General features: G+C 50.8%; 1 protein-coding gene across 2 annotated transcripts in view; it reads right to left on the reverse strand.

Moving 5' to 3' along the window:
* Positions 1-12,506, reverse strand: part of tcf12 (transcription factor 12) — a 75,242-nt gene that overhangs the window by 20,971 nt on the left and 41,765 nt on the right. For both annotated transcript variants that reach the window (XM_084681902.1, XM_084681901.1), the window contains exons 7-8: positions 9,303-9,435; positions 8,670-8,722 (exon numbers count right to left, since the gene is read on the reverse strand). In XM_084681902.1, coding sequence (XP_084538028.1) covers positions 8,670-8,722; positions 9,303-9,435 — 186 coding nt within the window. The remainder of the gene's footprint in view (positions 1-8,669; positions 8,723-9,302; positions 9,436-12,506) is intronic.

A 12,506-nucleotide genomic window follows, 5' to 3' on the forward strand; every position in this document is an offset into this window, starting at 1 on the left:
CAGTGATGGCTCAAGCAAGTGTACTGTTTCAAGCCTGCTCCCTAGACATACATCCAACCCGCTCAAAGGGGACTAATTCTTCCAGTCCTGGCCCTCCACACATGGATCTACTCAGAGGGAACTTATGCAAAGCAGGACTGAACCATTCTTCCCTGTGTTAGGGGGTGTCTGTGAGTAGGGGAGGGGCAGATATGGTTCTTCCCTTTAAGCCTCATAAGTGCTGAGGCAAAGAGGAATAGAGCGAGGGGGAGGGAAGGAGGAGAGGGAGTACGAAGATAAAGGGAGGGCAGTGGAACAGAAAACAAATGTGAGAGTGCATTTAGAGAGAGAGAGAGAGAGAGAGAGAGAGAGAGAGAGAGAGAGAGAGAGAGAGAGAGAGAGAGAGAGAGAGAGAGAGAGAAATGTCTGTGAGCATAAAAAATGAGAGATTTTCTGCAGGGGAACACCAACGAACTGGAACTAAACCATTTGCTTTTAGGCAGGATATCGTTCATTTGGATTCCTTCAAAAGCAAACAAATGGCGTGTATGTAAATAAAGTGTTGTAAGAATGGTCTTCACCACAGGTTCTAATCCTGGATGGGTTCACCTTTTGTTTTTTTAATGATTTAATTAGTCTGGTGAGTTAGATTGGTGAGGTTAAACTCACGGATAGGGTTTCTCTTTTAAACTGTCATCTGGCTGGAGCATAAACCTGTTTCCACAATCAACAAATGTGCAATTAGCATTCACCTAGGACAGCGGTCACTCGGAGCAGAGAAAGTATAGAACAAGATGACTCTGATAGGAAGTCTGATTTGGTCATTTTTAAATGAATAAAACATAGGATAGTGAAATGAGAGAAACAGAGAGAGACAGAGAGAGGAGAGAAGGAGAGAGAGAGAGAGAGAGAGAGAGAGAGAGAGAGAGAGAGAGAGAGAGAGAGAGAGAGAGAGAGAGAGAGACAAAGAGAGAGAGAGAGAGAGAGAGAGAGAGAGAGAGAGGGAGGAGAGAAGGAGAGAGAGAGAGAGAGAGAGAGAGAGAGAGAGAGAGAGAGAGAGAGAGAGAGAGAGAGAGAGAGAGAGAGAGGGAAAATGAAAGAGGGAGACGTGGAGGAGAGAGGGAAGGAGGGGAAGGATGATGTCCTTCCACATCTGAGCCAAAGTGTACATGCCCTGTCAGTTTTTCCATAAAACGTTTACGTTACAGCTGACATTCAGTGTGACCACCGACATGAGACTGTACGTCGTCGGGGGGGAGAAAACTTCAGTGTGGTTCTGACTGTAAACAGACAGTTTGCGACAGCTGCAAGAGACTGGGCTGTGACACAGGCAACGGGACAGGGATGGTCTAGTTCTTACAGCCCCAGGTAACAAAGACCAGGAGAAAACCACCTCACTGAGGAGATGAGAGGAAAGGGCCGAACGGAGAACTCACCAATGGGAGGGAGGGAGGGAGGAAATGGAGAAGAGGCCAGCAGAGCAGAGGGGAGATTTCTGACCCTGGTACCATACAGAGACACTTTAAATCCACTCCACCCAGACTCCATGGAGCCTTTCATGTGTGCCACTGGCCGCTTCCTGGACCAAACACAAGTCTGTGGACTCATTCAGAGCACTATTGTTATAAAAAAAAAGATGAAAGGCCCCGTTTTTCCAGAGAAAAACTACAGTTTATTATGTTTTTCCTTTGGTACTATTATTATTTATTCCTCTTTCTTCTTTGGGATTCTTTTAAACTCTTCCAAGGCAGTGGGTCTACATGCTGGTACCACTTTATATCTGGAACCGTTTCAAGTTGATGCTTTAAGGAAAATTGCCATGATAGAAGTGTGTTTGAAGGATCCAAAAAACGAGCCGAGGCACAGAGGAGCGGGCTGAGAAAGAAGAACATGAAAGCTCAAAGAAAATGAGGAAAGAGAGATGGACACCAAATTGGTCGTAAAGCATCCATGTGTTGTTCACAAAGCCAGCACACTGTATGCAAATGGCCTTAAAGAGCCATATCCTCGTCATCTTTCTAACTGGTTTCTTTGTAGTAGACCCACATACATTATTTGATAACATCTAAGAAATACTACTTCTCAGTACTGCTCCTCAGCCATCACTGATCTGCTATGCTGTCCTGAGGTAGAGAAGTAAGCTCTGTAGCTCATCGCTTCCTAAAGCAAGCAGAAGACCTTGTGATCCACTGGAGGGCCCTGACTCTGAGCCCTGCTCTACAGAAAACTCTGCCCCACACCAGTCAGCCTCGAGATGGACCAGGTCAGCACAGTCTATCGGAAACTGACTCCAAGTAGGCCAAGCCTTTAGCTCACTGACCAACCTCAACACCTCGACCAACGATCCACCTGCTCATTTACATTTAGTCATTTAGCAGACGCTCTTATCCAGAGCGACTTACAGTAAGTAAAGGGACATTCCCCCCGAGGCAAGCAGGGTGAAGTGCCTTGCCCAAGGACACAGTGTGATTTTGCACGACCGGGAATCGATCCGGCAACCTTCTGATTAGTAGTCCGATTCCCTCACAGCTCAGCCACCTGACTCCCAACTCACTGAACCCTTCTCATAGCAGCCTCGAGAGTTGCTTACCAGAAGGCCTGTTTGAGCGTTGAAGAAGATTGAGCAAATCCACACGCCGAGGTCACCTCCCATCTGAGCTCACACATGGATTGGAACCATGAGGTCATGAGCCCCGGGGATTGTTTCCTGTGAGAAGCTGGCCTTTTTACAGTGGGAGTGGGAAAGGAGGGGGCTGGGGGAGGGGGTTGCAGAGAGGGGACTCTTAATCTCAGTTTAACCCCCCCAGGAGGAGTTCACAGAAGAGCCACGCAGAGCACCACCGTGTCTTAACGACACATTCCCTACACATTGCGCCGATGATTTACAAGAGAAAAGTGTCGACGAAGCAGGCGTGTTTCCTCAGTCGCGGGCTGCTCCAGTTCCAGACAGGCCACAGACGTCAGTTGAGACGTTGGTGGAAGTCGAGCAGCACACCAGTTTCCTCCGGCTCCTCTTATTTCCCTAGCGCTTTGCATGCGCGGAGCACGGAGGTGTGCGGAAAAAGTTATTTATGAAGCAGCTTTTCTGTGTGTGTGTGTGTGTGTGTGCTCTGGGTAAACACACGCACGCACCCAAGCACGCATCCTATGGTGTAACTGCCACGCTCGACGCAATCCTGTCTCGGCCGTGGATGAGCTGGCCTAGCTAACTGGGATGACGTCACACCCACCTGCAAACGTCCTGCCCACCCAGGAGGTCGCTGGGAGATAATGAACAACGGTTCCCTGTTCAAGCCTCCCTATCTCTGACTACTGGCCAATACACCCACTCTCTCATCCAAATAGGATTTTAACGACTGACCAGCCACGCTCCACCCAACTTTGTTCAAATTTGAACTCCCTTTGTTGTCCTAAAACTGTGTAGACGGATCTCCCAATGTCCCGGTATCTCAGCAACCCCCATTCAGTAATGTATGCATATGCGCAAATATATCCAAATAACAACAGGAAGGTTCCAACTAAAAGATTTGTGTTTTAGTCTGTTGACACGGGCCCCTATAATCCAGAAAGCATTAGAAGGTGCTGGAGAAGGCAGGTGTGTTGGGCTGGAGGTGAAACGAGGCCTCGGTCTCCCCTCGTGCCCGCAACCCCCACAGCAGCCTTCGGTCGGTCGGTGGCGCGTGCGTGCCAGCGTCTCAGCCCACTCAATCCACTCAAAGGGATCGACCCTGCTTCTACCTTCAGCCATGCCGCTCGCCTATCGTTTAACCAATCAACTGGGAGTGGATCCTCTCAGTGTCCTGGAGTGATCTCCACGAGTTGCCGTGTTCTCAGCACAGTCACCGGGCTGACCCCAAATAGCGCGCGGGTCCTCCTAACCTAATTAGGGCTGATGGTTGACAGAGGCCCCTGTTGTGGCTGCCAGGTCATCTCCAGACCTGGGCTAACACTCACGCACGCCTGCCATAAGTCATTTACAACCGGGCCGGAATGGGATTCATGACTTTAATCTGCGCATTCATTTCCGCCCTCTGTTCTTGAACTGCTTTTCCTCCCCCGGTAGATGAAAGCAGGAGGGAGCTCTGGCTGGTGTGCTCGCTCCTTCATCTCTGTCTCCCGGCGTCAGTGGCCAGCCTCAACGAGCAGAGATGAACACACCCGGGGTGTCCTGGAGATGGGTACGACTCTGGTCAGGATCACACCTGTTATCGACCCAATCAGCCATCTGATGAGCTCATCCGCCCACCTCCACGCACCAGACCAAGCCAGGGCCTCACACACTGCCCCCTGGTGGTTGACCTTTCAGGACTGAGCAGGGGTGGTGGCTGGGCTTGAACCAGCAAGGACAGGGAGACTCCAGATATGTCCTCCGGCGTTTTCAAATACAAAATCCCACTTTCTTTCCATTTGACAAAGAACCGTAAAATTCCAGAAGCGTATGTTTATTGACCGACCACAAAAAAGAATGATGACCAACGACTGTAAATGACAACGACAAGGTCTGAGCCTCCAAGAACAAAGCACTTCTTTTATTCACGTTAAACTCAGAAGTCGATAGACCCAGACTGTCACCGAAGCCTCCCATGCAAGCTTGTTGTGGAACATGGATGGATGTGGAGGTTAAGCAAGTCATCTGGGACTGTGAAATAACAGACAATACTGGAGCACACATCATAGGAGTCTATGCAACAGAGCCTCGATGAAAGAACCACATCAAACAGACTGTCTATTGCTGTATTTGCACAAGGCCTTGCTGACGCGTTTCATCCCCAGGCACGTCTATTCACCAGAGGAGCCCTTCTCCAGGTCCTGACCTGCTGTGGTTCAAAGGCAAAACAAAGGAGAGAGGGTTTCCTGCCTGCAGTTCCTTGCTCCGCCTGCAGGTGGCTGTCTAAGCAACATCCACACGGTGACAATGGCGGAGGAAGCTCACGCACACACGCACGCGCGCACACACACCCAAGCAGTGACAGAAAGGAGGGGAAAGGGAGAAGGAGGAAGAGAGTGGATGAGAGGAGAACAGGGGGAGTGAGGAGAGGGAGAGTAATACAGGGAGAGGAGGAGAGGGAGAAGATCTCCTCTGCGTGTCATTCACCCGACTGCACCGCGAGGCAAAATCCTGTGTGTTTGGTCTCACACCCCGTGGGCCGCTTCCTCTCCTCCAGAGCCTGTCTTCCCACTAAGTGTAAAAGCTCCCAGAAACAAGGGTGTCGGAGTGATCTGTCAAAAGCAAATGACGATTTCTTTTTTGTTGTTGTTGTCATTCACAGCCAGGGTTCTCGCTTGCAAATGTCCCTAAAGGAAGACAACCCCCCCCTCTCTCTACAACCCCCCCCCGTCCGTCCGTCGCCCGCCACTTTCTTCTCTCCTCCAGCCATACCGTCACCACAGCCAGGGAGGAAGTGTCACATCAAGCCGTTGAGCTTCTGACAAGGGCGCGTCAAAAAAGCCCTGGCTATTTACACACACGCACGCACGCACGGACGCATGAGCAAACACACACGCCAGCCATGCCCTGCGAGCTACGCATGAATATCTACAAGATACAGCTTTTCCCCAGGAGCCACACAGTGGCGTGTCTCCCTGCTGTCACACGGCGCCCGGCCCAGGTGCCCACACAGCTGGCCGACAGCGTCCCTGCTCAGCGCCCCTCCACGCCGGCGCGCGGCGCCCGCTCCGGCCGGCGACGACACGTCAAGTCCTTCACTTCAACCACAGGCTGAGGGACAACGCTCCCGAGAATCCACAGGACCAGCTGTAGCCACGGCGACGAGTCGATCGTATCCGGGAGACGCGTCGTCGCGGCTTTTTTTCCGTGGCGTCGCGTTTGTTGGGCTCGTGAGAGGCGGCTAATCCTCGCGTCGGTTCCAACAGTGTGCACAGCTTAGGTTCATCGAGACTTCAAAGGGGGGGGAAAGAAAAGCGCTAATCAAGCTAAGAAGCTGCTTATCAAGCTGACTGATGAAGTTGATTTGGCATCGGAATAAACATACTGTACGAGGGGCACACGTGCACACACAAACACACGCAAGCACACATGCAGACACACTCCTAAAGTCGTCAGGAATCCTTGGACTGTAAAGTGGGTTATGAAAAAAAAAGAAGAAAAATGAAATAGGTCTATAAACATGTGAATGTTTGCAGTTAACAGCTGGCTCTTCCTGATAGGCCCTCCGTCCGGGTGTATACTGCAGGGGGAACCTTTAATGCATAGGGGATGTGCCTCCATAAATATTTAGATTCAAACGTAAACTTTCATGTATACATACACACAGCGGGATCGCATTTAAACGTACTCCTCCTCCGATTCAAACTTTCGGAACTATTTTTAGGTGAGGAGAGTGAAAAAGAAAAAAAAAGAAATCAAAATAAATAAATAAGAGAGAATTCCCAGCAGGGGAAATAATGATAGGAAGCATTGTGTTCATTTTGTTTATCAAGCAGCTATTCAAGGCCTCTGGTGAGGGCCTGGTGCTTACACAAGCAAAAGCTTTCAGCGGTGTCTGCAGTGGCATTCCTGCTCTCCAGCTACCTGCAGGCTCGTCGCACAGCTGCCCCCGGCAACCCAGCGCTCCAGGTGCACATCCACACCTCTGAACACCCCCCCCCCCACCACCACCACCGCCACTCCGCCCGCCTGTTCAGCGGTGTGGATGTGGCGCGGGGTGTGCTCCAGAACCAGCCCCGCGCACACCTGCGTCTAGCCCAGCCCCAACCGCTCGCAACCAAGTTGCCACAACCTGCCTAATAGCCGCCATCTATAACCTCTAAACACCTATAAGCTGCCCCCAGACACCCTCCTACATCTCATACCCCCTCCTCTGCCTTGCTGACACCTCCCACCAGCACCCCCTCCCCTCCAACCCCCCCCCCCCCCCCCACCTCACCACCTACTTTTCGCTGACACCACCAGACCCCCAGCCAACCCCCCCCCCCCCAACCACCACCTTAACACCACCAGAACCTGGCCCAGCTTTAACCTGTCTGGAGACATGAGAGAAATAACCCCGCTCTGCATTTGAATAGACAGAGAGAGAGAGAGAGAGAGAGAGAGAGAGAGAGAGAGAGAGAGAGAGAGAGAGAGAGAGAGAGAGAGAGAGAGAGAGAGAGAGAGACAGACAGACAGACAGACAGACAGACAGACAGACAGACAGAACCTAACCAGTTCCTCTGAGATCGGGTCTGCTACACAGCAAGGAGAGAGAGAGAGACAGAGAGAGACAGAGAGAGAGAGACAGAGAGAGACACAGACAGAGAGGAGGCAGCACTTCCTCCTGGTGTCTGTCACTACTCTCTGCATCCGGGCCCGTGCTGCTGCTTTGATTGTGCCGTTATGAGTCACGCAAGTGCACCTGCGCCCATGTGTTAAGTACTGACAAATAAAAGCCCTGCATCCATTTACACAACAAAGGGATGTACCCCGCAAGGCAACCAATCTTTCTTTGCCTCCCTCCCTTCTTCTCTGGAGCCCCCCTCCTCTCGCCCCTCCACCTACCCCCCCCCCCCCCGCCCCCCCCACAAACACCACCATACTTCACGTGCTTGAGAAGAGGAAGACAGGGCTCTTCTCCATGCTGCCCTAGACTGTTCCCCCCCCCCCCCACCTCCTTCCTCCCTCTGCTCCCCTGAAAAGTAGGATTCAAACCCAGATTCCCAGAAACAAAGACACACATCTCTGTGACTTTCATGTGCCGCGGCCCTGTTCCGACGTTCAATTCTAGAGGTGCGGCGGCGGCGGCGGCGGCGGGCTCCCGAAAGCGCAAATCCAACCTCCGAGGACGCCCCCGTTTTGTTCTCGGACGACGAATCCTTCCTTCCGCACAAAAGCGTCGAAAGGGGGGGATCTCTGCAAACCAGTTGCTGTTTCTCCAAGAAGCCATTCTCTGGTACCAGTGCTGAGGAGTTAAAGCGAGGCTTAACGGAAGCTTTGAAAATCCACCAGAGTTTTCACAATGAACATCTGACTTTAGTGATTCCTGCATATCAACGAGGGCTGGCCCAGGCGGAGGCAAGCTGAGCTCCACACTTCCTCTGCATCCTAATGTCTTCTGCGCCACCGGGATTATTACCCATGGAAATGTCTCCGATTCGCTGCTATTAATCTCTGTCTGTCCTCCTGTTCGGCTACATAATGACTAATTAAACATCAAAAGAGCAGCGCTGTGGATGCGCCCTGACAGCTCTGCTCCCCCGCGCCCCGTCCCTCAGGAGGGCCTTTGAGGAGGGCACGCTGTGACAGGGCAGCCCCCCAAAATCAATCACCCCCAATGTACACACACACACACACGAAGGGCTGCGACACACACAGACACGAGAACATAAAAACAACGCGGCTGGTCTGTGGCCTCCCTCAGACATCCAGGAAGCACCGCTGGTGTCTATGTCGAGGGCGTCTTTGAAGAGCGCACGAAAACAAACCAAAATCCCGACTAAGTTTGTGTGACAGGGGTGTCAACAGCTCTCTTTGTCTGTGTGTGTGTGCCTGTGAGTGTGTGTGCCTGTGTGTGTGTGTGCCTGTGTGTGTGCCTGTGTGTGTGCCTGTGTGTGTGTGTGCCTGTGTGTGTGCCTGTGAGTGTGTGTGCCTGTGAGTGTGTGTGAGTGTGCCTCTGTGCACGTGTTCGGGTACGCTCACAGAGCGAGATCTATTTCTGTGAACCGTGAAGCAGGCAGATGAAATGATCTTCACTCACAGATGAAGGTAAGCCGGGAGGGACCTTGCGAACTTTCTTTGTTTGTTGAGGATCTGTGGAGAGATAAAACAAGGTTCAGACAGAAGAAGGAGTTTTTGCAGGAGGTAAACACAGCACACCACACATTTCTTAACATGGAGAGAGAGGGAAGACCAACTTCGTCAAATAGCAGCTCGTCCAAAAAAGAAAGAAAGAAAGCCATCTATTGCTTGCATGTCGAGCCATTCATTACACTTATCACTATCAAATCTTTTTAGCCAAGCTTTAAAGAGTCAGCTTTGGAATAAGTAATTAATCGTTCAGGGTAAACACTGGGACTTGGACAGGGCAAGCTTGTTCAGGGAGCTTGGGAAAACAGATCAATGGCTTCGTACAAACAAGGTCACTTCAAGTAAAACAAGCCCGAGCTCTGTCTTTGTCGAGAACAGGAGCTGGATATCCATCCCTTCTGAGAGTCCACTATACTGTGTTTACTGAGAAAACTGTGTCACAACAATACTGTATACAGGGTTGATTTTATACAGCCTTAGATACACATTTTCTTAAGATACAACATTTCCTATCTAAAATATAATGTGTTTAATAGTATTCAGTCGACTGTTAATAGCAGGTTACTAGCTAACTGGCACTGACCAACTGGTTTGGGGTCCTGTAGAGAGCGTCTTCTGGGATTGGCCCCGGTGAAGGAGTAGAACGACGTCGGCGACTTTCCTGGCGCCGGTGCCGGCCCAGGACTGGCCAAGGCGACGTTGGCGCGCGTGCTAGCCTGCAGTCGGGGGCCCAGACACACAGAGAGAGAGAGGCTTGAGCTGGTTGTCAGGGCGTGGCAGACCGCATGCTAACAGGAGCTCAAACACAACTCAGCCTGCTAGTGAACTCGTGCACTGTCAAGTTTGATCACCGAGACGGTTAGTCATGAATCAGCCATCCCCCTAATGCTCTGTTAAGGACTGTTAATCAATCCACTGAGCAGCCTCGTGGATGTGTGCTCCTTTGGGAGTTAGGGGGCCACCAGTGTGGGCAGCATTACCATAACTCCCCAACAATCTTCACAGAGATAAAACACGTTTGTCTTTAATGGAGAAGACAGTTAAACCTCTATTCACAAAACCAGATGAGCGCAGATCTTTGTGAATGCATGTCCACCGAGCAAAGCCGTCATACTTCAAGCCTTGTTTTTTTTTTTTTTACAGCCAACAGATCAACAAAGATGAGAAGGCAATAAGATAAATCAGCATAATGGGTAAATATCTGAAGGATGGCACTGTTTGATCGTTATTGCAAATATTGTTTTTTGCGACGGTTCATCAGCATAAGGGATCGAATTTCAAGATAGAAATTTCAATAGCAATTACAAACACACACACACTCACACAGACACACACACACACAGACACACACACACACACACACACTCACACAGACACATACACACACACAGACACACAGAGAGAGTTTGTTCTGGGATGTGGTGCTGTTAGCAGCTCCAGTGAACTCCAAGGAGAAATCGACCCAATCAGGCTGACCTAGTGATTTCCCTCTCCTCCAGGCTGCAGTGGAGCAGTATTGATCAGCAGCGATCACTGCCCGAGGGCATCTCCACACACAGCAGGCCAGGGACACGTCCTGGCTCCTGGGAGACGAGAGGAGAAGCTCTACCGGGAAGGAGGGGGAGGCGGGGGGAGAGGAAGGAGAGGTGGCCAGCTAAAGGCTCATTAAACCATCTGTCTGATCTCTGGAGCTGTCGTCTCCCCGAAGAAGAAAGAAACAACAAAAAAAAAAAACAGGGCGGCTTAACTGGACAAAGTGTGTCAGCCGAGCCAGGGAGCAGCAGACTGCTGGACCAGCCTATGATCTCAGGCACACGCATCCAATTAGTGGAGCCGTGCCGGGCGACACAGAGCTGTCCCAAAACGGCATCTGATTGGCTCAGATTAGCGGGCTTCCCAGGTGACTGGCCCAGGTGGACTGGCTGGCTGGATGGTCCATCCTCTTGTCAGATCTGTTCTGCTTCTTTTACCAATATCCAATCCACTAACTGTGCCCCGAGCAAACTGGCTGAAGGTATCAATTAAGGCTCTGGCCCACTTAGGCCAATTAGTTGCCGGCCTTAAATTGAGACTGAGGTCAGTGAAGAGAAGCAGGTGAGTGGTTATGGAACTAGTCTCTCTCTCTCTCTCTCTCTCTCTCTCTCTCTGTCTCTCTGTCTCTCTGTCTCTCTCTCTCTCTGTCTCTCTATCTCTCTCTCTCTCTCTCTGTCTCTCTCTCTCTCTGTCTCTCTGTCTCTCTCTCTCTCTCTGTCTCTCTCTCTGGGCTCCGAGCCTAGTCTGGCATCATCTTGTGTGCCTTAAGGAGTTCTCAGCAGAAGACTGGGAGTGGTGGTAGATTGACACAGTAAGCACTGACACGTCAATCCAATAGAGGTCAGGCACAAGACAGTTCTGACCTTGGGCTGTAATGATGTAAAAAACTACAACAACAATGTGACTCAAAAATCCATTTGATCTATTATGGTCCTGATGTGAAATTGGACCAGTTCTACATAAAGATAAATATCATCGCACGCATCAACCGACTATCACAACAAGGTCATCTCTTGGATGTGATCTTCTAAAAATACCAGAGGTCCTAATTTCGACAGATTGAAACGAAGGCCATCAAGTCGTGTGAAAATCAGCTCGGGCACAGCTTTACTGCAGGAGGAACAGGAGGAGCGGGAGGGGGGAGGGGAGGGGGGGGGAGGGGAGGGGGACAGGCACTGCAAACTGACAACCTGTCAGTGAGGCTACAGCCTTGACATTGACATGGCCCAACAGACCCAGTTCGGCTGCTGCCTGCCCTCTTTGTTCAATGATATCACATCCTCAAAGCGATATTAGCGTTTCTTTTTTAGAAGCCAGCGTGGGGTGGGACTGCAGAGGAGCTACCGAGATCAGATCAACTACCAATTACTGTCTAATCTACCGGTATTAGGACCCTGGGGAGATGGATGGGTCGCAAGGAGAGCATGGGTTCGTTGGTGTTGATTAGACAGATTTGGTATCATGAGAATCCTATTTAAAGATTACTGGAGAAAAAGCTGTTATGCTGTCAGGAAATTAAATCCATAATCTTGGATTTTAAAAGAAAAAGGATTGAGCGCTAATTGAGTTAGCATGCTAACGTGTAGTAGTGAATGTCATAAGTAGAGGGATCATCGCCCAGTTGCACAGACCCGGTAGTCTAATTACCCCTGTCTGAGTTTTAGGGTGAATGGGTCTGACACAATGTAAACCCTCTTCAAATATAAAGGGCGACACCTTGGTTCTCAATGTCAGGGATGAATAATACAGGGCAACCACTTGCCATGAATGACACTTAAGTCAGTCATCTCATCAGGCTAATGTCTAACACCCACCACACGTCTTTATGCCAGAGAGCCGCACGAACGGCACGGCTCTCAGCCCAAAGCCTCTTCGCATCACAACGCTCATCTTGCACTGAGAAATGTCAGGCCGATTTGAGGAGATAATGGAAGGCATCTGTCAACCGCAGCCTGTCACATTAATCAGCCTAATCCGTCTCACAGGAGGCGCAGGAGTTACCTGCAGAAAGCAGCACCGCCAGGCAGCCAGGCAACACGTCAGCCCCTCTGTCAGTAGCACAACCCCCCCCCCGCCCCTTACAAACAAACACACACACAGACAAAGACACAGTCTCACACGCACGCACACACAATCGTACACACACGGCCCTCCTCATTACCACGACCTCACCAGGGATACTGAAACGCACACTCGACACGTGCACACACACACGGACCACTCTCTCGTCCTCTTGCTCGAATCCACCGTACTT

Source organism: Hypomesus nipponensis, chromosome 19 (genome assembly GCF_054491055.1).
Source record: "Hypomesus nipponensis isolate SF chromosome 19, ASM5449105v1, whole genome shotgun sequence".
In the NCBI taxonomy this organism is placed as follows: Eukaryota; Metazoa; Chordata; class Actinopteri; order Osmeriformes; family Osmeridae; genus Hypomesus; species Hypomesus nipponensis.